Genomic DNA, 23980 nt, shown 5'->3' on the forward strand with positions numbered 1-23980 from the left:
ATGACATCCCATCCTCCTTCTTGCTGCTGAGTTGTACCAGGGCAACCCTGAGGAGGAAGTTCACAGCCAGTGCCACCCCCTGGACTGGAAGACAGGCAGGTGGGGACCAGGGCTGGGTGAGCTGGGGGGGAGCAGTGCCAAATTTCCTCCAAAGGACCAGCCTCCACTGACAACAGTACAATTAACGCACAACAGCAGGAACACGCAATAAAAGATTGGGCAACCGAGGCCAGTAAATGCTTGCTTTAATAAAAATGTTTTTAACTGCTAGAAAAGGCAGAATACTGAGGGTGGCCATTGGATCTTTGACGGAGAGTCATTCCCCCTGCCACCAGCACCATCATTCCCAACAAAACCTTGTGCTGATAAATAGGCACCTTTTTGTTAGTGTACATTTTAAAGGCCTCCTAGTCTAGCGCACTTTAACCCACAGCCCAGATGCAGAAGGCAATGAAGTCGTAGGTGCACGGTGGCTCCTTGTTTTACCAGACAGCATAAGCCGCAGGAACAGTATGCCATAAACTTAATCAAGTGGAATAATCAACATCGTAAAGTTATGAACCAGGATGGAACTGGCTGTTTCCATCTCTGAGTGATAGCAAACAACACCAGATCGTAGGATATCAGAAGGAAGTGGCCTGAAAATGGGCATTTTCTGCTGTTGCCCCTGCACTGTGGAATGTCCTTTTCTCTACCACATTTGAAGCATCACCCAACAATTGCATCAGATCTCTTGTAAAGACAGCGTATCTTTTGCCCAGGCTTTCCCTGATGCATAATATAGAACCCTGTTATTAGTGAATTCCTGTTTTTATGCTGTAACTGTTTAAAACACTGCTCCATTGTGCATATGTTCTCTTTTTGCATATAGTTTTGAGATTTCAAAATATTAAGCAGCTTAGAAATGTGTTTAATTAGTAAACAGGCTCTCTCAGCAGCCCACTCTGTTTATTCCCACAAAATTTGCACACAGTTGCCTCAAACACTGTTGCATCTGCTGCAGATTTTGCAATGGCCCCATTGTGTCCCAGTTGCACTACAAGATGCTTTGAATCTGGACAGCTTTGTTTTGAATGCAAGACAACAGTCCATACAGAAATATATGTATTTTTAATTTCATTGTATGTTGAAAAATGCCCCAAATTTTAAGCCTTTGAAGTTCTCCGGTTTCCTACATGTACAAAAATGTACAACTGCAGAAGCCCTACTGGCTCTTCTCCCCTCAGGGCAAGCTGCAGAAGCAAGGGGGCTGTTGGCCATTAGAGCTGGTAGGGCAGAAGCCAGGGAGACGGACAGTAGGGGGAGCCAGAGTCAATGACAGGTGGAGCCAACTCCTTCTAGGCTTGGCTCCATCCTCCTCCCTGCTCAGTTCTACAAGGGGTTTTGGTGTGGGTTGCCACAAACGAAGACGAGGCCAGCAGCTCAGCCTTGGCCAAATAGCGTTGAAAGCCCATAATATTCAGGTCCTTCCGATTGCTGTTTCATGGGCCCAGCAAGCATGTCCAACCTAAACCTCTTTTATTACAGTATTTCTGTTGATTGTAGCTGGCAAAATTGCAGCCCCGACACATTCATGGTCCTGGCGATGGAAGTTTTTGACGTCTGATGATTCTCTGTGTTTTTATATTATGCTGGAAGCCGCCCAGAGTGGCTGGGGCAACAAAGTCAGATGGGCGGGGTGTAAGTAAAAAATTATTATTATTATGGAAGACATTGAAACACTTGACTCTCCTAGCTCGCTATGCTGGTACAATAATATTTACCCATAACTGGACAAAAAATTACCCATAACATACGCCTATTAAAAAAGAATTTCTTATTTGGTGGAACTTTATTTTGTATTCCAGTGCATCAGACATACAGTCCTCTATGTCAGCAGTATATCTGCATGTTGTATGATTTCCTCCTTTGTCTCATTGTAGATGGACTTTCTCTTTTCTTCTACTGTTGTATCTCAGTAACCTCTTCACCCCATAGCTATCTTTAAATCTGACTTCACATTTATTTTTCGCCACTGATTGCAATGTGCTGAAGTCAGCCTTGCAAGAGTGCTTTGACATGCCCCGACAGAACACTAGAAATGTACCCTCGGATTCAGGGCATCTTTTGACTGCTAAGTTCAGGCACAATAGTGTGGATTTAGTCTTTGGGGCAAAACACAAGGAGCTCATTTGATCTCAAAGGTTTTCAGAACCACGAGGGTTTTGCAAGAACCACACACAAAACCTTTATGACGTTAGCACATGTCCGGCAAGTCATTTATTTGAATGTCCCAGCTTCAAAGCTAGTACTTCCTCATAAAACATTTCCAAGAGTGGAAATATGCCTTACTTGAAATGGTCTTTTGAGCCAGAACTAGCATGGATAAGGAGCAATGTAGGGCAACATGTTAAAACCAGGAGATGGAAACCTATCCAATAGCCTAGATTTGCAGTTCTGCAGGCCGGGCACTGGACTTCTGTCCTGTATGGCAGGGCCAGGATAGGAGATCTCCCTCACTGCCTGCTTGTAAGTCACCTGACACCACAATGTTTGCACCCTTGTGGTTTGCAATCAGACCATGAAAGCAAAAAGACACTTTGCAAGCCCCCACTATGACATGATCCTTGTGGGCTTGCAAAGTGCAGGGCTTTGCAGGCCCTGACAATCAGTTGACCATCAGTGCCTGCAAACTCCCTTTTGGCATCCATCAGCATCTTTATCTATAGGACAGGTGGGCATGGTTTGGCAGAAGCTTTTAATGTTTAATAGGTTATTGTATTTTAGTGTTTGGTTGGAAGCCGCCCAGAGTGGCTGGGGAAACCCAGCCAGATGGGTGGGGTATAAATAATATATTATTATTATTGTGGGCCAAACAGGGAGGTCTGGAGGCCTAAGGACATGCCCATGGCTCTCTGCCATGGCTATGTGGGCATGTGAGTCAAACCCAGGCATCCAGTCTCCTGCTAGCAAAGTCAGACACGGTTCTTTGCTGGGAAGAGAATAAGGATGGCCTGACTTTCTGGCTTTGCTGGAAAGACAAGCATCTATTCCATCTGCCAGGCCACATTGCACGCTGCGTGTTATAGAACATGTTACGCACCAGAGCGCAGCCTCGTCCTGTCCTTTGCCTCCAGGGCTTACTATTCTCGTCTCTCTCTTCACTCCCCGCCCCCCCCCCCGCCGCCTCCGCTTAATAGCTCATGCAAATTTGCAGTCTACAGCGGCTGCTTTTTCTCTCCTGCAATTCACAGTCTTTCTGCGTTAAGATTCACTCTCTCAAACATCAGAAGAGGAGGTCAAGCATGGACTGCAACACTTCGGACTACAAGGAGGAATATTCCTCCATACTAAAAAAACAAAGAATCACCACAAACTCTCTGTACGCAGAAACATTCCATGCATCCCAGAGAGAGAGAGAGAGAGAGAGAGAGAGAGAGAGAGAGAGAGAGAGAGAGAGAGAGAGAAGTCTAGACTAGAACCCTTCTCCCTGAGATGCTGGCTCTCTGCATGCAGGGAGCTGCTTGTGGACAGAAAAGCGTTCCAGTGCGTGGGCCACCACAAAGCAAAACGGTCACTTCCGTCTGCCCAGGAAAATAGAGGTTTTCAGCACTTTGGGGACGTGACGGATGGTGAGCGACACCCGTGTCCCCCGCTGCAACGTGTCCCCAAGTTCGGCATCACACATGCCTGCGTTGGCCACTTTCTCTGTGACAGTGTCCTCTGCAACCGGACGGATGCCGTGAAGGTAGTGGCAGTACATGTCCTCCCGCAAGACCAAGAGGCTACGGGGCTTCAGGAGCAAGGACAAGAAGTGGCGCTGATCCTCAGTCTGAGGGATGGGCCCCTGGAAAGGGAAACAAAAACCCTTAGCTGTGATGTTTCCGAGCTCAATCGAAAGTGCTGGTGCTGACCTTTAAAGCCCTAAACGGCCTTGGTCCAGTAGACCTGAAGGAGTGTCTCCACCCCCATCATTCTGCTGGACACTGAGATCCAGCTCTGAGGGCCTTCTGGCGGTTCCCTCCCTGAGAGAAGCCAAGTTACAGGAAACCAGGCAGAGGGCCTTCTTGGTGGTGGCACCCGTCCTGTAGAACACCCTCCCACCAGATGTCAAAGAGAAGAACAACTACTAGACTTTCAGAAGACATCTGAAGACAGTCCTGTTTAGGGAAGCTTTTAATGTTTAATAGGTTATTGTATTTTAATATTCTGTTGGAAGTCGCTCAGAGTGGCTGGGGAAACCCAGCCAGATGGGCAGGGCATAAATAATGAAATATTATTATTATTATTATTATTATTATTATTATTATTATTATTATTATTATTAAGATGTGTGCAGCCTGAGAGCAATACATTTTGGCATGCAGTCAGAAATGGAAGTGTGCTTTTTATAGCAGGGCTCATCAAATTATTGTGCCACACAACTCCATCCTCTGGGTTTGCCGCTTGGGGAATTTCCCCTGCATATCCCGATATATCTGTTGCTTCTTAGTGGTAAATGGTACTCAAATTCCATGCACCCACATTTCCAAAATATGCCCAAGCAAAGTCAGTAGCATTGCAATTGCCTGGTGACACCTGTAAGTGGGTTCTGCCTGTCCGTTTTACACGATGTAAGCACAGCTAGGATCAGGGCAACAGCAGCTACCTAGAACAGCGGAGAAAGATGCAATTTTTGCAGGGGGGGGGCATAACAGGCAGATAATTTGCATGGTTAACGTGGCAAGCAGGCTATCAATGGGGACTCAAACAGCCATAGGTCATTGAAAGGGCATCTATTTTGCATGCAGAAGGCCAGATCTCCAGGTTAAGACTGGGAGACTCTCTTTGCTTGAACCCCTGAAGCGCTGCTGCCAGTCAGTGCAAACTGCACTGAACTAGGTGGATGAATGACCTGGCTTGGTAATGAGGCACCTTCCCATGTTCCTCTAAATGGCAATTATTACTGGGCCTCCCTTGAACTCCCTGATCCTCACCTCCAGCAGAAACTGAGCTGCCCATATCTGAGCGGCAGTGCCAACCAACACTCCCCACAGCTCTGGCCAGAACCAGTTAACTGCCAAGCAGCGGAAATGCGACTGGACTACTTGAAAATGATTTACAGATGGCATTTAACTCTAAGTAGGTTTGCTAAGATGTATAAGACTCAATCGTGTAAGCGCTGGAGATGCAATGAGGTTGAGAGTACATTCTTTCATATGTGGTGGACCTGTAAAAGGGTAAGAGAGTATTGGGAAATGATCCATAATGAATTGAAAAAAATGTATAAAAGTGCTTTCCCCCCAAAACACAAAACAATAGAGTCCTTTTAGTTGGGGATAATTCAAACGGAAATTCCCAGGTGTCAAAAAAGGTTATTTATGTACGCCACTACTGCGGCCCGTGTTTCGTTAGCCCCCAAATGGAAAACGAGCGAGGTCCCAACTAACGAAGAATGACAACTTAAGCTGATGGAATATGCGCAGCTTGCAGAATTACATATAGAATAAGAGAACAAGAAGAACACACGTTTAGAGAAGATTGGGAAATGTTTATTGATTATATGGGGGGAAATTGTGTACACTTGAAAATGCTGGCAGCATTAACATAAATTCAACAGTGCAAATAGGTTTTGATGGATGTAATAATGGAATACTGAATGGTTTTGTTTATGTAAAATATGCAGGGATTCACGACTTGCAAAATGAACCATGGAAAGAGAAGAAGGGAAGTCATTGATATTTTAAGGATGTATAAAGGAGCATTCTAAATTGTAAAACAGAAAATTTAATTAAAAATATATTTAAAAATAAAATAAAATAAAATGGGACTGGAGTAGAACGTCCTCTTGCCCAATATTATTTACCTCTCCGCCTTCCGATTGCTGCCTTCTGCTGATGGGATGGTAGAAGTCGAGGAGGGTGTGAGACCCCAGGTTGATGGTTGTGACGGTGGGGAAATAGAGGGGACCATCCTCGTGAGGCTGCGGGCAAAAGAGACCCAACATCAGACAGGGAAAGGAGATATTTTTATGCCCAAAGCAGTGCCAGATTTACATATAAACTAAACAAGCTCTAGCTTAGGGCCCCACTCTCTTAGGGCCCCCCCAAAAAATTTAAAGGCAAAAAAACTCTGGATGTATATTTCCAAAATATAAGATAAAAAACAAATAAAATAAAACCTACATACAGCAAGTTTTGTGTTGTGTTGGCTCCTATTTAAACAATTTATTCAACTAAAGCAATAACATTATAGCAATATGTATCCATGTTTGTTAACCAATGTGGTTAAACGTTTTGGGTATTTTTTTTAAAAAAAAACTTAGACTGAGTTTTAGCTCACATGAAAAACTTTAAAGAAATCCTTATTTCTTGATGAATAGCCTTTGGACTATAACGTAACTTAAATAGAAAGCTATCTTTAGAAAGGTTTTTCCTCCAGAAGCATTTTATTTTAAAAAATCTGATTTAAATACAAAAAATCCGAAATAATTTTTTTAAAAAATCATTTTTTATTTTTAAAAAAACATCGTTGATTTTTATCCACCCTGCGACCAGGTCACCTCTTATTCGCCATTTCTCTGAACTAAAAAGTCCCTTAACTGCCGCTTTTCCCCTCACAAGCACGGTGGCGCCATCCCTGGGGCCATTTTGTTTTCCCCATTTCTGAACCTTTCCCAACGTAAGTGCCAGCCTTTTCTGAGGCGGGGCCACCAGAAGAACGGCACACGTTTTTTTCCAGACATGCCACAGATTTGTACGAAGAGCCTTAGGGATATCTCGGTGGTTTTATCCCGGGCGCCATGTGTGAGGCAGCCGGTTACCATGATGCCCTCGCCAGGGCGGTACTCGTTGACCAGGACGTGGTTCGCCATTTTCCCTCCGAAAACGCCGAGGGAGGACACTTTGTCGGCGCAGGCCTGGAGCCAGGCGGGCAGCTTCTCCAGAACCATCCCTTTGGGGTGTGGCAACCCTCCTGAGGGGAAAAAAGGATAAAAAACGCCACAAATTTTAAATACTGTCTACAGCGGCCTTGGCAAAGTTCTTTCGGTAGTCATATGTATCAAAGATCACCATACTCTTTAAGAGAGAATGTAATGAAAATGCGATACAGGTGGTACTTGACCCTGGCCATATTGGCAAATCGAGAGTGGATTTCATGCTATTTATTCAGCTCCTAGTGGTGAGGAGGAATGGAAGTTCCCCCAGAATGTCGGCTTTATATACATTATTTACACAATGGGCCCCACGTGATTGGCTAATTCCAGGATTCACCTGTAGGCCAATCAGGTTGCGGATTCATTTCCACTTGGAGCTGGATTGGGTGGCTCATGTGGACCAATCAGACTGCTGCATTCTGGGTCCTATTGTTCTGGGACCAATCAGACTGCTGCATTCTGGATCCTATTGTTCTAGGACCAATCAGACTGCTGCATTTTGGATCCTATTCAACTCAGTACATAACACCAAAAATGTACAAAAGCTGTAGTGATGTATGTTGGAGATTGATTATGAAAAATTGACTATGCTTCATTGACTATGCAAACGCCTACAAATAATAAATTATTATTCTTATTATTATCAGTATCCGCTTGCACTGTCAAACTCAGACATATCTCCCCCTATTCTTCATAATGTCTCAACAAATTAAACTGATTTGTAAAAAAAAAAAGCGTTACTTGGAAAAAAAATACGAGAAATAATTTTTTAAAAAAGCAAAGGAAAAAAATCACCATAGATTTAAAATACTGTCTATGGTGGCCTTGGCAAAGTTTCTTTCAGTAGTCATACGTATCAAAGATCATCATACTCAAGACTAAATTAATATTGCCTCATTCCTCCTCTTCCAGGGGGCTCTCTGCATGAATCTGTATTTTATTCTGAATTTATGTTACGGGTCTTTGGACCGCAATAAAGATTTATTATTAAAATACAGTCTATAGGGCACAAGATTTAGGACACAATATACAAATGGAGGATTGGGGGAAACTGTGGAAAGTGAATTTGAAATTCACTGATTGTAGAACTTTGAAAAGAGAATTGTACGAAAATGACGTATCGGTGGTATATCACCCCGGAAAAAATGGCAAAAAGCGTACCGAGAAAGAGATGGTTTTACCATCTGGAGTGGGATTGTAAAATAATCAAAAGCCATTGGGAAATCATTTAAAAGGAAATGAAAAGAACGTTTAAGACAACTTTGTTAGAAGTCCTGAAGCATTTTTGTTAGGTATTATAGGCCATGAAATGGCAAAAGAGTGGAAGAAATTATTTATATATGTATGCTACAACAGCGGCTAGGATATTACTATCCCAAAGATGGAAAGACGGCAAGATACCAATGAAAGAAGAATAGCAAGAAAAGCTGATAGAATACTCTGAAATGGCGAAGCTGACTGGGACAAGGAGACTTTAAAAAGGATTGGGAATTTAAAAAGAAAAGGATTGGGAATCATTTATGTTGTATCTACAGAAATATTGTAAAGAAGTGGACTCACTAGCAAGATTTGAGTCAACACTTACGATTAAGAAAATAAAGTTAAGACGTTATAATTGGGAAAATAATGAAATGTAAGATGTGATTCGGGAAATACGGTACAAAAATGATAAGAATATCATAATATTTAGGTAAAAGGTTACAAAATTAAGGCAGAATAAAGCAGGCAGGAGAAACAAATATTTAAAGAACCAGAAGGGGAAGTTGAGGGAAGTCAGGGGAGGGGATTGAGACTCAAATATGGGTTTTTTGTGATATTGATGATTGTGCGGTATATAAAATTGTAAAACTCAATAAATTTGTTTCAAAAATAAAATAAAATAAAGGGTTATAAAGGGAAAAATTGGAGACATAATAGATGAAAGGTACAATACAGAATAAGATCTGAAAAAAGGTTAGGCATTGCTGAATATGATTGTGTAAAAAGGGAACACAGAAAAAGGAGATGTGAGGAAGTCAGGAAAGAAGGATATGAAAATAATGGGTAAGAAACTGGATATATATGATTTTTTTTTTAAGGTCTATTTTTTTTTCTATTTTTTATGTTTCGTGTTGCATTTTTCTGTTTTAGCTTGATTGATTGATTGTGATGGTGTTTTTTTCCCTTTTATTTTAGTCCTTTTTTTATTTCGGCTTTGAGTGTGAGGTTTGTTGTATTGCTTGAAAATCGTAATAAATATCTTTTTTTTAAAAAAAGGAGAGCAACAAGAAAAAAACGAAAACAAAAACAAAATACAATAAAATAAAATACTGTCTGTAACAGGGGTAGAGGGTGGTCACGTCAAGGTTGATGGCAGCCACACGCCAACCAACGTGTCTCCTGACTCAAAACATGGCGGTTTTCCACATCTGGAAGGCCACGTCATGGTTTCCTGAGTCAGCCCACGTTTCTTGTCAACTTTTCCCTTTTCTTGCGAGGAATCCTATTCGGAATAAGGGAATTTCCCTTTTTAAAAAGGGAAAAGTGGACAGCTATGTGAATTTCTTTAAGGTTTCACAGATCAAAAATATGCTGTTACCTCAGCTTCACTTTAGTTAGTGACCGTGTGTGTGTTTTTTAAGCGTTTTAGCTGCCATTGGTTTAATTCAGTAGTGTCCAAACTTGTTTCAAAGAGGGCCAGATTTGATGAAGTGAAGGGCCGTGGGGGCCAACCAAATTTTTAAGGATTAAAGTTATTGAGCTTTTTTGGGGATTGAAGCTGTTGAGGTGTTTTTTAGGATTTTACCCCAAGAAATAAACTGCCCCCAAAATGGACTTTGGACATGCCTGGTTTAATTCCTCAGCAATTCACAATTTTATTCACCTCATGGTGCAAGTTATCAGACTGCAGGGGGAGTGGGACTTGATTTGGTATTTCATGGTGGTTCAATATATTTTTGTGTGTTTTCTGGTCCAGATTTAAGCACTCCCAAAAGGGTGGATTTGATTTAAATCAAATCAATTTAAATCACTAGTCAGTAAGACTTGATTTAAATCTTTTCTTTTTTTACAGAAAGGCTCAGCCTTGCCAGCATCCTCTTAAAATTTACAACCAGATGAAGCTTCCATTTTTGGAATCATAAATTTTCAGAGTAGTTTTTAAAGTTATATAAAAAATCACTGATTTGGTTATACTATCAGAAATCCATAGATAATTATGAAATTGTTGTTTATATTTGGACAACTTTTCTGCCGTACTTTATTGGAAGGAGAAAAATAATCATTTCCTTAATAACAATTTAAACAATTTATTTAACTAAAACAATAACATATGTATGTATCCATGTTTGTTAACTGATGTGGTTAAACGATTTAAAAAAAAAACAAACAAACCTTAGACTGCTTTTTAACACATATGAAAAACTTTAAAGAACTTATTTCCTGATGAATAGCCTTTGGACTATAATGTAACTTAAATAGAAAACTATCTTTAGAAAGGTTTTTCCTCCAAAAGAATTTTATTTTAAAAATCTGATTTAAATAAAAAAATCTGATTTAAGTAAAAAAAAAAAATTAAAATTTTTAAAATTATTGATTTTTATCCACCCTGACTCACAACTGGGTGAACAAACAAACAAGTCCAGCTTTCTCAAAAAAAAAAAAAATTTATATCCTGCTCTTCTGTCAAGAAAGTCAGGATGAGGTGGGGAGTTCCCCCCTGGCAAAATGCTGTTTTTTCACAGCAAACAGGGGGTGCACCTCTCCAAGTCCATGTCTAATGCTCTTAACCGCTAAACTAGCTTTTGGTGCGATGAGAGGCCTATACAGTGGGACCTCAGTTGTCAAACGTAATCCGTTCCAGAAGACCGTTTGACTTCCAAAAATGTTCCAATAACCGAGGCACAAAGGGCTAGCTGCAAAGTCTTTTTTCTTTTTCTTTTTAATGTTTTATTGGTTGAAAATTACTTAACGTAACAAAATGATCAGTTGATGTTAAAAACAAAATAAAAATAAAAGTATACAATCTTTTATTCCCTAATTGATCCTTGCTTTGTACATCGTTTTATAATTCAATTTAACTTGACCTTCAATCCTCCCCTTGCGTTCCCCAATTAAATTCTTTAAATACGCACTTGCCTAAGACTTCTCCATGTTGTCTGACTTTGAGTTTCATCAAATTTTCCTATTTTACACACAGAAGTTCAGTCAAAACCTGCCAAACGGATTGGTAATTTGACAGTGTTCTTGTACATAAACTCTGTATATATGTCCCATTCTCTGATAATTTTTTCATCTGCAACATCTCTCAACCTTGGTGATACCATCTCGCCAGTTCAGCGCATTCCCTTAATTCGTTTTGCCAATCTGATTTAGATGGGATATCCTCTCCTTTCCAGTCTTTTGCAAAGGGCTGGCTGCAAAGTCCACGGAGAAAATTGTGGGAGGAAAGCAGCAGAAACCATTTGGCTTCCGAGGCGTGTTCAAAAACGGAAGCAATTACTTCCGGGATTTTGGCATTCGGAAACCGAAACGCTTGGCTTCCGAGACGCTCAAAAACCAAGATATCGCTGTATATCACCCTGCCGAGCGTGGATTTTTTCAGAGATTAGGGGCAGATGTGTAGCAAAATAGCCGCCTGAGCCCAGTAGTGTCGCAGGGGGGGGCGGTGCGCCCCGGGTGCCATGTCTGGGTGTGTGTGTGTGACAAAAAGGCACCCTGCGGGGATCCCGGCACCAAACCGCTATGTACAGCGCATGTGTGGCGTCACACACATGTGCTGTACGTAACACCGCCACACATGCACTGTATGTTTGCCACCAGCGCCGCTCGAGTGCCGAAAGGACAGGATGGGATCCCTCCGTTGCCGCTGCAGCCGCATGTAGAGGATTCTCCGTTCGGCTGTAGCGGCGATGGAGGAATCCCAGCACCGTCCCTATGGTGCTGGAGAGGTGCGGCAAACCGCTATGTACAGCGCATGTGCGCCGTTGCACACATGCGCTGTATGTAACGACGTCGTACATGCGCTGTACATAGCGGTTTGTGCCGGTGCCGTTCAAGTGCTGTACATACAGGGGTGTGATCCCTCCCATCCCTGCTACAGCCGCATGTAGAAGATGCTCCGTTCGCGGCTGTAGCAGCGATGGAGGGATCCCGGCACCGTCCATACGGCGCTGGAGCAGTGGCACCAGCAAACCACTATGTACAGCAGATGTGCATCGCATGTGAGCCCTATGTAGCAATGCTCCGCCCTGGGTGTCATGATGCCTTTGTTTGCCCCGCCTGAGCCTCCTTCATGCCGTTGAAGAAAACTGACCCCACTGTACACTGGCCTTCTGAGCCTCCTTTGTGCGCTATAGGAGTGAATGGGGATCCACACGATTAAAGAGGGCAGTGAGGTTCCCCTCCGGCGTCCACACGCAACATTTACCCCAGTTCTGCAGCCTCCTCCCCGACAGCTGAGTCCACTTGGGCTTGGGGGCATCATAAACCTGCAGGCGGTGGGGGGAAAAGCAAGATATTCACATGGAAACTGCAGGCATCAGAAGTAGTACCCAGAAAATGTTTAAAAAGACATTTGTGAAAAAGCCAGAAGCATTTCTGTTAGGTATAGTAGGGAATGAGATCCCAGAGAGAGATATAAAAGGGTTTATGCATGCGACAACAGCAGCAAGAACTCTTTTAGCCCCAAAATGGAAGCAACGGGAAAATCAGAAACCAGGGCGATCCAGCTTTCCAAAAAGACTGGAGTAAATTTGTACAATATCTGAATGACAATCGCAAACAATTAACAACACTAGCAGGGTTGTCAACATGCAATGCCAAGGATTTGTACCTTTTTATATTAATTTAAAAATTTGTGATTAACAGAAGGAGTGAAATGTAAATAGCAAAATGTATAAAATGCTAAGAGGTGATAATGAATTATGGAAACCATGAGACGAGAGGGAGGGAAGTCGAAGCTCGATTGAGCAAATATGTAATGAGTACAATAAGCTGTACACCATTATTTCCCATATATTCAATAAATGTTTTCCAGTCTTCTCTAAATGCATGTTCTTCTTGTTCTCTTGTTCTATATTAAGTCTGCAAGTTGGAACATTTATGTTCTCCATCACAACTTTGTCAAGAATGACAGGGAGGCGTGGAAAGTGAATTCTGCCTATTGTAATGTTGCACCAGAAATTATCTCTGGTGATCTAAGGCTGGAAATCAGTCATAATAATAATAATAATATTGATATTGATAGCTGTTAAGAGTATACCATATGGCTGCTTTAACTGCCATACCACTTTGATGTTTGCTGCCTCGGGGAGGAAAATGTGCAAGACAAATTTAACAACAACAACGACAAGAGAAGCAGATTTTTAAAAAGATTAGCTCAGAAGGACATGTCTGTCAACAGCCAGGATCCAGGAATCCTACAGGGGTCACAGTACAAGATGAGCCGTGGCAGTTTGCCCAGCTTTGGGGCCACCCAGAGGCATCTGGCCGGTCACCGCTGAAGACATTCTGGGGTGAGGAACCCCTGGTTTGAAGGCCAGTTTTGGCCCAGCAGGCTGCTTTTCTCCAAAGCACGGGCACCTCGGTTGGCATCACCATTGACACCAGCTGACGTACTGGCGGCACAAACCTGTTCCCAGGATTGCACAGCCTAAACAGCAGGATTTGATCTCTGCTCATCAGCCTTTGCGAGTCTCCCTTTAAGATCACACTGAAAGGGATTTCGTCAAATTTGGCCCATGGGGCAGATCCTGATATGGATGTGAGCCATAGAGGCCAAAAGGTCTCCCCCCCCCCCACTCGGTTCAAATTCGACGAGACAGTTCTTAAAACACCGCACAAAGGCGAACATAAATGTGCGCGCACCTGTTGCAAAAGGTACGCCTCCTCTGCCTCTGTGATGAAATCTGGAACATAATAAGCGGCTGGTGGAGACTGCATACGAAAAGAGAAAATGTGAAAAGTACAAAAATGCAGATCTATGGGAAAAACCCTCCCCACAAAAAAACCTCCTGGCCGCTGCAATGTCAATTAGGGAACTTTGCATGCTCCTCCTCAGTCAGAATCATGGCTCTCTGAATGAAAAATGAATGTATGAAAAATGAAAAATGAATAATATCTATGAAAAATGAATAATATCTATAAAATGAATGAAAAATGAATAATATCTATAAAATGAAGATTTCCCCTCTGTACAAAATATCCGGCATTTAATATTTGGTGGTTTTGAGAATGTTGCTCATTAGCCAGGCCTTTGGCTAATCAAACAACTGTCGATAATGTTGGTTAATTAAAGAACCGATGGACTTTTAAACTGGGTGGGGGGTATTGTTACAACGGTATTATTTTCGTGTTTTTTAATATTGCAAACCACCTTGTGGATGAAGGCCGGTATGGAAATTCAATAAAGAAGGGAAAAAAGAGGAAGGGGATCAAATTCTGGGGAGGTTTTTGTCTGTTTCCCCCTCTTTGGGATAATTATTCTGTCTCTTCTCTCTAACCGCCACCCCAATCTATACTGGTCATAGACATGTGCAGCACATTTCATTAGTGTGCACACAGGTTTGTTTTTAAAATGGCAAAATTTTAATGAATATGTACTCATACTCAAATCATAAAGGATATCATTTTCATTCATCAAACTAAACAAATTAAAACCTGACTTAGTTGCTTTTTTTTAAATTAGCAAACAACGTTTTACTTAAAAAATACAAAATTGAAAAAATGAGATGCAAAACAGGCGCATGATCTTTATTCTAGAGTTGGAAGGGACCCCTCAGGGTCATCTAGTCCAACCCGCAGCAATCTTTAACCATCTTTAATCTTTATCTTTACTATTATCTTTAACCAGGTAACAAGCAGCCCCAGAATGACCAAAAGGTATTCAAGTTTCTTTCATCTTCCTCTCCTAGAGAATGAGACGTCGCTCACCAGGTGTGAGCGGAAAGGTGTGACGTCCCCTGTAACTTAACTATGGCTTGTTATGTAGCATTAAAAGTAGGTTGTGCTCATCTGCTTCCTGGGAAAACCTTCACCGCCTCTAGACAAATCCATGACTGCTTAATTCACTTCTGTGTGTGTGTGTGTGTCTGTGAACAAGTGCACTCCTATCACTGAACATAATACAGTGTTACCTTGGTTCTCAAACGCCTTGGTACTCAAACAACTCGGAACCCAAACACTGCAAACCCGGAAGTAAGTGTTCTGGTTTGCAAACCTTTTTCAGAAGCCAAATGTGCTCCGTTTTGAGTGTTACCCTTCTGATTTGAGTGCCACACTTCTGTTTTGAGTGTTACGCTGAGGTCTGTCTGTTTTTGCTATTTATTTTGCGTTTTTGTTTCTGCAGCTCTTTTTTTGTGACTGTGTGGAACCCGGTTCAGCTACTGATTGATTGATTGATTGTGTGACTGCAGTACATTGTTTATTGCCTTCATTTTATGGATCCATGGTATCATTAGATACTAAAATTCATGTTAAATTGCTGTTTTAGGGGTTGTTTATAAAAGTCTGGAACAGATTAGTGCATTTTGCAGTACAGTGGTACCTCGGGTTAAGTACTTAATTCATTCTGGAGGTCTGTTCTTAACCTGAAACTGTTCTTAACCTGAAGCACCACTTTAGCTAATGGGGCCTCCTACTGCTGCTGCGCCGCCAGAGCATGATTTCTGTTCTCATCCTGAAGCAAAGTTCTTAACCTGAAGCAATATTTCTGGGTTAGCGGAGTCTGTAACCTGAAGCATATGTAACCTGAAGCGTATGTAACCTGAAGAGTATGTAACCCAAGGTACCACTGTACTTACTATGGGAAAGCACGCCTCGGTTTTGGAACGCTTTGGTTTTGGAGCGGACTTGCGGAATGGATTGAGTTTGAGAACCAAGGTAACACTGCACAAAGCTTCCTAATCAATAGCAAAGACGTTCCAATAACCCTCTAGGAAAAAGCATCCCTCCGACAAGACGGTACCTGCGTCACACGAAACGGCTCCAGAGCCATGATCCCATCAGAAGTTGCCGACATCTCAGAACAGAGAGCTGAGTTTTCTTCGTTTCTTCTCACTCCATCACAAATCCCTGAGCCTCACCCAGTTGCTCACCTGGGGAAGACAGACCCATGGGAAATGACCTACTTTCAAGAAAGGCCTTTTCCTACTGGAGACATTTGCTCACATCCAGCCCTTGTTACTCTTACCTCCCCCAGCCTCTTATATCCCCCCTTCCCCTTTATCCGCTGCTTCTCTGAATTGCCTGCCCTTGGTTTGGAAGCTCCTTGGGGCAGCGACCTCTCTGTGGCTTTACTTCACCTAGACTTATAATTGTCACTTTATCCTGAGACTTTTAAACAGTGGACTTTTGCATATCTCCACCCCGCCCCAAATTTCAGATATGCTTTTCACAGCTGTTTTAATGCCTTGATTGCATTTTTGCATATTATTTTTATATTTGCACATGGCCCTGAAAACCAATGTTAGAAGGGCGGCAAGGGAAATCTTTGAAGAAAAAACACATAAACAAAGCAGGCGGATGAAGCACCACGTCCCTTGTGGCTGTTGCGTAGATACTACCTGGAGTAACAGCTTGTTGTTGTTTAGTCGTTTAGTCATGTACGACTCTTTGTGACCCCCTGGACCAGAGCACGCCAGGCCCTCCTGTCTTCCACTGCCTCCCACAGTTTGGTCAAACTCATGCTGGTAGCTTCGAGAACACTGTCCCACCATCTCGTCCTCTGCCGTCCCCTTCTCCTTGTGCCCTCCATCTTTCCCAACATCAGGGTCTTTTCCAGGGAGTCTTCTCTTCTCATGAGGTGGCCAAAGTCTTGGAGTCTCAACTTCAGGATCTGTCCTCCCAGTGAGCACTCAGGGCTGATTTCCTTCAGAATGGAGAGGTTTGATCTTCTTGCAGTCCATGGGACTCTCCAGAGTCTCCTCCAGCACCAGAATTCAAAAGCATCCATTCTTTGGCGATCAGCCTTCTTGATGGTCCAGCTCTCACTTCCTTACATCACTACTGGGAAAACCATGGCTTTTACTATACGGACCTTTGTTGGCAAGGTGATGTCTCTGCTTTTTAAGATGCTGTCTAGGTTTCTCATTGTTTTTCTCCCAAGGAGCAGGCGTCTTTGAATTTCATGACTGCTGTCACCATCTGCAGTGATCATTGAGCCCAAGAAAGTAAAATCTCTCACTGCCTCCCTTTCTTCCCCTTCTATTTGCCAGGAGGTGATGGGACCAGTGGCCATGATCTTGGTTTTTTTGATGCTGAGCTTCAGACCATATTTTGCGCTCTCCTCTTTCACCCTCAATAAAAGGTCCAGCCATGGAGCTGGACATTCTTGCAAATGGGAATAAGGGGTGCAATGGAAGCATCCCCCATTCCAACTGAGCCAAGCCTTGCCAGGACGCCTAAGCCCTATAGCAGGGCTCCCAAGGGCAGGAAAAGGAACCCAGGAGTCCTGAGCCGCCCCCTCCCCATTGCAAACTCCTCCCGCCCTTTTGCTCCACGCATACTCACTCATTCCAGCAGCCAGCAAGGTGATATTTCCGGGTAGCTCGTTGACTGACAGCTGCATCCATCCAATGAAAGAAAGCGGGGAAAGCCTCCCGCGGGAAGGATCAGTAAACAGCTGAGCTTTGTAGGTCCCGCCTTCCTTCTAGTGAACCAATCACTTGCCTGGCTGGTCAAAATGCGTCTTTGGTGGGGAGGGGGCGTGGGTGTTCTTGAAGAGCAAAGGACGCTGGGAGCCAGGACTCCTGGGTTCCTTTGAAGGGCTGGTGAAAGGAGAAGGGGCTGGACTCCTGGGTTCTTTTGATTGTCTGGGGGAAAGATAGGGGCCAGGACTCCTGGGTTCCTTTGGGGGTCTGGGGGAAAGATAGGGGTCAGGACTCCTGGGTTCCTTTGGGGGTGTGAGAGAAGGAAGTATTGCTATGAGGTATTCTTGGGGACGTTGAGTGAACTCGAACCCTGCTCTGACCAAGCCCTGTTAGAAAGGCAACCCCCCCCCCGTTTCCTTCTGAAACTGTATAATGCTTTGTTCAGTAACTTTTCTTTCTTCGCTCCATCTGCTTTGTTCTTTGCCTTTGCTCTTAATTCCAGTGTGGTGTAGTGGTTAGTGCCTGGTTAGGACCTAGAAAGGTAAAGGGACCCCTGACCATTAGGTCCAGTCGTGGCCGACTCTGGGGTTGCGGCGCTCATCTTGCTTGAGTGGCCGAGGGAGTCGGCGTACAGCTTCCGGGTCATGTGGCCGGCATGACTAAGCCGCTTCAGACGAACCAGAGCAGCGCACAGAAATGCCGTTTACCTTCCTGCCGGAGTGGTACCTAATTATCTACTTGCACTTTGATGTGCTTTTGAACTGCTAGGTTGGCAGGAGCAGGGACCGAGCAACGGGAGCTCACCCCGTCACGGGGATTCGAACCACCAACCTTCTGATTGGCAAGTCCTAGGCTCTGTGGTTTAACCCACAGTTTCCACCTCTAGGAAGCCAGAGTCCAAATCCCCATTCATCCACATAAATCTCACTGGGTGATCTTGGGAGAATCACTGTCTCTCAGCCTAACCTATCTTGCAGGGTGGCTGTGAGGAAAAAATGGGGAGAACTATGCGTGTCACCTAGAGGTCCTAGGAGGGAAGGTGGGTTCTAAATGTGGTACAACAAACAATACATTTGGGAAACGTGTTTTGAACTGCGGCTTTTTTGCTATATTTCTGGAGTGAGCTCTTCTTTGTGGGTAGCTAATATGGTGCACTTCTGATGTTCTACCTAGACTACATCTCCCATCATCCCTGACCATTAGTGCTAATGTGAGCTGGAGTCTACAGATCTGGAGGCTGCCAGCTTGGCTGTCGTTGGGCAGGATGAGCCTTTCTTGACCTTGGGTCCCCAGATGTTGGACTACAGTTCCCATCATCCCTAGTGAAATAAAAAAATTAAGGTCTTATATATATAATAAATGTTCATAAATGTACCATGCAAACACGTACAGGAAGCAGCCCTGAAACCATTTTGACTCCCAAACTGACAAAATGTTTTCTCTGCAAGGTCGAAGGAAAATGGAAAAGCCTCAGATTGTCTTTTCCTTCACAAATCCTGTCTTGAGGGTGTGTCTGTGTATGAATAGGTTGAGCCTGTGACCTGGATTCAGGAACTATGTAGTCATCATTACAAAAGACTAGCCAGGCTCCCCAGGCAATCCAACCAAGTAAGCATTAATAAGTAACCTGCCAGACAGGAGGTAAACAAGGCACTCAGATTTCTGCTGTAGACCACCCCTTTCTGTGATGTAGGTATGATGTATCTGGGGGGTCGTCTTGAGCTACACCTCTTTCTGTGATGTAGGTATGATTTTTTTATAAATAGAATATTTATTAAAATTTTCAATAATAATACAATGAAAATAAAAAGAAAAAAATAACAAAAATACAAAAATAAAAATGATTAAAAACACACAGAATTTCCATTACTTATTTTCCATTAACTTATTTCCCAGACCTCCTCATACCTCCCTTTTTTGTATTCCAATTCAGATTGTTAGTTCAGCAAATCCTTAAATGTAGGTATGATGTTTCTGGGGGTGGTCTTGGACTCCAGGGCGGGCAATTTAAAATGTCTATATAAGGGCGGACACACCTTGGTTCGGGGTCCTGCTCCTTTCCTGCGTGTGAGGGGAGCACCCTATTGCAACATTTCAATAAAGATCAGGCTTACTAGCTGCTTTGCTTCTCAATATTCTCTGTTCTTTTCTCCGACCAATGGAGAACCTACAAAGGACTCTATAAGGGCTCTTGTGTCCCCCATAAGGGAATAAGGGCAGGTTTTTGTTTATTACACTAGCTAGCAAGATAAGGGATGAAGGGAGTTGTAGTCCAACATCTTTGGGCCAAAGGTTGAGAAAGGCTGAGCTAGATTATTCCCCGAATCCATCTCTCAGAGAGAGAGAGAGAGAGCGCAGAAAGGAAGAACCTCTGCACACCATGCACATAGAAACACTTTTTATTAATTTGTTAATAACAGATAAGCAATAGCATAGTGATATTTTCGTCATGCTAAGGCCCCTGTCCCCCGCTTTTTCCCTTCTTCCAGTGTGCCTGGGCGGACGAGGGGGTCAGGGAGGACAGAAATCATGCAAGATTCAACAGAGAGCTCAGCAGAGGGCACGGCAAGCCATCTCACTCGACAGTTTACAAAGTTATTTGTTTCGTTTAAAAAATAAAGAATATACATGTAGGCAGAAAGAACACAATCCAGTGTGGCTTCTACATAAAAAGGAAGGGAATCTCACAGGAAGCCACGGGGAAGGCCTGCGATTGAGATCCGGTGTAACGCCAGTGGCAAGTTGTCATTGCTATGTTTGGGGAAGACTACGCAATCCTGACTATTACCCCTGGTTCTGACAAAGGAGGCGGATGGACAGGCCTCGGTTCTTTCCCCTAGTGGCCAAACGCGAAGCTGAAATCAACTGAAAGGTTAATTTATTGCTGGTCAGTGACGGGTTGCAGAGTGATGAGGAAGTTACAAGGACAAGTGAAGGATGAGGAGGTTGTGTCTATTTACAACTGAGTGATGGCAAGCTGATGGCCAAAGGATGGCGCAAGATTGGGGGGTACCTTGGCATCTCGAAACAAAGAGAATATGGGGGGGGGGTTTAGCATGGAGGGGAAGGTGAAAGGCAAGAGGCTTGGACTGCAATCTTGGCCTACCAGTCTTTCCTCAAGACCCCAAATGTTTCTCCAGGTTTGAGTCTTTATGCTGGAATGCAAACATCCTCTCCGGACGCGACTGTCCAAGCAGCCCTAATTCAACAGGAGTGGCGTTATCATCACTGGGAGCCTGCACAAAGGCTGCACCTGTTGCATTTCTGCACAGGCTGAAGGTAGAAGACTTCTGAATGTGGCATTCATAGTCATCTTCCCACAGCCCTTTGGCCTGTTTTTTCTCAGGATTGCTTTGTCTCCAAACGGACCTTGCAGGTGTGATAAGGAAGGGAACGGGAGCCCATGCAGAGAGATGAGCAAGGGAGCAATTTGCTCAGGAGGTGGGGAAAGGAGGCCTTGCCGTTACTCCTCTCCCAAGCTGGGAGGAAGTCTGGGAATCTTGGCTCGGTCTGGGATGAAATTATGCACACTGCTTTGTTTTCTAATTGCGCGCTCTCTGACTGCGGGTGCCACCCGGTTTGCACCCACAATCTCAAAACGTTTAAAGCGCTGATGCAGAGATTCCTCCACCAAAACTTCAAAAGGGTGGCTGGATTTGAAGATTGCTTTCCCAGCTCACTTTTAACACTCCTCCTGATTCCTGATCAGTTCTGCTGATAACTACGGCAATATTCAAACCTAGGAACTCTCCACCTTGCCAGCCTCAGGAACTGCTCCGATAGGCAGATACCATGTGCTCTCTTGCTGTCCCAATATTTCGATTAAACCCTTTCCAAGTGAGCTAAAAAGCCGTATGTTTAAAATGTTAACTGAGATGGATTATAATAGCTAACATGCTGCAGCTAATGAACGCTGGAGTTGAAGTAACAGTGAGTTATAGCAGCTTTTGCAAACCCGGGTCCCTCCAGATGTTTCGGAAGACAGCTTCCATCAGTGCAACCAAAACATCTGGAAGGTACCAGGCTGGCAAAAGCAAAGTTATAATATTTCTTTATTCTCTCCCACCCCCACCCCCATTTTTTTAATAGGAAAAAGTGACTTCTGGAAATATATGCTCAATATACACACAGAGATACACATACTACAAACCATCACAGGCTGTTACTGGGTGGTTTCCTCCTCCCTGTAGGCTAACTCACACAAATGCTAAGCACAGCTGCTAACACACACTACGTTTTAGATGAGACTTGCATCTGCACCCCACAGGTCACTATTGTTCAGTTGCAAAGAAAACTGATTTGTCCGACGAGTCAGTGTGCTCAGATGCTACAAGTTGGGACCCTGGACGCTGCGGACTTTATCTCCTGCTCCTGTCTGTCTGCAGGGGGTCAGCGAGAATGCCTTGCCTTTGCTCACCAGACATTTTGGACTACGGCTCCCATCAGCCCAAGCTGGCTCAGCTGTGCTCCCATTGGCCACAGCAGTCCTACGGCCAGTGCTGGAGCTGATGGGAGTTGTAGTCCAAAGCATCTGGAAGGACTCGACTTGGAGAAGGCTTCATTGCTGTCTCAAGCTGCCATCCTGCACTGCTTTTGTGTCCTTCCGAGGTCTTGGAAGGCTTCCTCCTGTTTCCTTAGCCTCTTCGATACCTCTTGATGAAGACGCTGTCCCCAAGAGAGAAGGGACCCTTTGGGTAAAGGTGAAAAGGGGTGATAGCCCCTCTCCCTGCTTGCTGGAAACCTCCCCGCTCTCATAAGGGCATCAGAAGCCCTCCTGGATCAAGCCAAAAGGGGGTCCAGCATCCTGGGTACCCCAGCGGCCAACCAGATTCCCTGACGTGAAGTCCATAAACAGGCCATGGACACAGCAATGCTCTTCCCCACCTGCAATTGCCAGCAACTGGGGTTCAAAGGCAGGTTTTTGCCTTTTGTGCAATGTCGGGACTCATCAGCACTACCCGCCTGTCTGGGGAGCAGAGGGGAAAAGCCAGTTGCTCTGTGGGGGCAACCAGAAATTGCTGGGGGAGGTGGACGTGGATATTGCCCGCAGGCCATGGTTTAGCCGCTCCTGCTGAGCACACTTACCTGCATATAGTGAATTCAATGGCTACTTCTGAGCAGCCCCTGAACAGGCCTGCAGCGCAAGGGACCAAGTTGCCCGGGGCACCCTCTTTTTAGGAGAAAGCTAGAACAAGGAGAGGGCAGAACCGGGAGCATAGCAGAGGGAAGATAACATTAATCTCGTCTCAGGCAGCAGGGTTCAGCTTCTATCAAGGCAATCTGCTCTGCATGGGTGATTTTCCAGCAGGCATAAGGAGAAATCCCGCAAGTTTGGGATCTTTTGCAACAGGCACCAGGCGAGGGGGGAGGAAGCCAGAGATTTGTCTCCAGACCACAGCTCCTAGGGCTCTGTCCTCCATTTAAAGACCTCTGAGCCGACTAACTGCACGAGCTTTTAGGTGCCAATTAATAGGCTGGAAAACGAAGAGGTGCCAGAAGAGACCTGCTTTAGCCGAAATCCCATGGGAGTGAGTGCCAGGAGACAGGGGACGGAAGGTATAAGTATAGCATTTCTCACAAACTACTAGAGGGGTGGTGTGAATATGTTTTAACAAGGCACTGGGGTTCACTAGAACGGCAATCAGGGGAGGAGAGATGAGGGCAAAAAATAACCGAAGAGCAGTCTTTGATTACTTGGAGAGCGAAGAAACAGCAGGGGGAAAGGGAAGAGGGAGCCGCAGGTAGGTTTACGACTGCATTTCTGCACGGAGCATCCACGGAAACCAACAGCAGAAAAGTAACCTGCAGAAGACGAAGGGAAGGGGAGAGAGAGTTTGAAAAATGACTATTGATGAAGTTCTGGAGAAGGACAGGAAGCAGCAGAAGAGGAAACATGTTACATTGTATGAACTGCCCTTTGATCTTCGGATGAAGGTTGGTATGGAAATGTAATTAAGAAATAAACCGGAAGTGAAAGGCTCCACTTCCTAGAACCACTAAACGATTCCCGGTTTCTCCATGTGCATCTCAACAATCAACGCTCTGGATGTCCCTTAAACCAATCTTCTCCAACTTGTTGTGTTCCAGATTTGCTGGAGGGGCCCATGCTGGCTGGGGCTGGTGGGTTGTGGTTCCAAAACATCTGGAGGGTACGTCATGGTTGCAAGTCGCTTTGAGCTGCCTTGCGAAAGATGAAGCGACTAACAAATTTTATAAATAACAATAACGAATATTCAGGTTGGGGAAGGTGGGTTTAAACCAGCTCCTCTCAATGTAATGCTTAGGCACTTTCATTGGTAAGGCAAGGCCAAAGCCAGCTGTACTGTATATATACGCTAGGGTGGATTTGAGAGTCAGGTATGGATCCAGAAGGCAAAATCCAGCTTCTGCTCTGAAGGCAATGGGATGGCTTTGAGCAAATGTATTTGCAGAATTCATTTAAACCATGTTCTCTGCACTCAGAGAGACTTGCAAAACAATTCATAGTTCAGATCATGACACAATACTTGGGGGGGGG

General features: G+C 44.2%; 2 protein-coding genes across 2 annotated transcripts in view; both read right to left on the reverse strand.

Moving 5' to 3' along the window:
- Positions 1 to 1812: 1812 nt before the first annotated feature.
- Positions 1813 to 15975, reverse strand: ALKBH6 (alkB homolog 6). The gene is made up of 6 exons (XM_081922367.1): positions 15840 to 15975; positions 13742 to 13810; positions 12303 to 12363; positions 6782 to 6933; positions 5825 to 5941; positions 1813 to 3826 (listed from the first exon to the last, which is right to left on the reverse strand). The coding sequence occupies exons 1-6, from the start codon at positions 15891 to 15893 to the stop codon at positions 3554 to 3556; spliced, it is 726 nt and encodes a 241-aa protein (XP_081778493.1). The 5' UTR covers positions 15894 to 15975; the 3' UTR covers positions 1813 to 3553.
- Positions 15976 to 19846: 3871 nt separating this feature from the next.
- CLIP3 (CAP-Gly domain containing linker protein 3) overlaps positions 19847 to 23980 on the reverse strand; it is a 37284-nt gene continuing 33150 nt past the window's right edge. Inside the window, exon 14 of the mRNA XM_081922170.1 lies at positions 19847 to 23265. Within this exon, the coding sequence (XP_081778296.1) occupies positions 23211 to 23265 (55 nt within the window). The 3' untranslated portion in view covers positions 19847 to 23210. The remainder of the gene's footprint in view (positions 23266 to 23980) is intronic.

The sequence above is a fragment of the Podarcis melisellensis genome, assembly GCF_964234715.1.
Source record: "Podarcis melisellensis genome assembly, chromosome: 8".
Classification (NCBI taxonomy): domain Eukaryota; kingdom Metazoa; phylum Chordata; class Lepidosauria; order Squamata; family Lacertidae; genus Podarcis; species Podarcis melisellensis.

What these genes read in the sequence shown, in the direction of transcription:
- ALKBH6 (XM_081922367.1), bottom strand. Translation starts at nt 15,893, where the DNA reads ATGTCGGCAACTTCTGATGGGATCATGGCTCTGGAGCCGTTTCGTGTG. An exon ending in AGCCGTTTCGTGTGACGCAG is followed by an intron (nt 13,811 to 15,839) that starts GTACCGTCTTGT and finishes TTTCGTATGCAG; the next exon opens with TCTCCACCAGCCGCTTATTA. An exon ending in AGGCGTACCTTTTGCAACAG is followed by an intron (nt 12,364 to 13,741) that starts GTGCGCGCACAT and finishes CACCGCCTGCAG; the next exon opens with GTTTATGATGCCCCCAAGCC.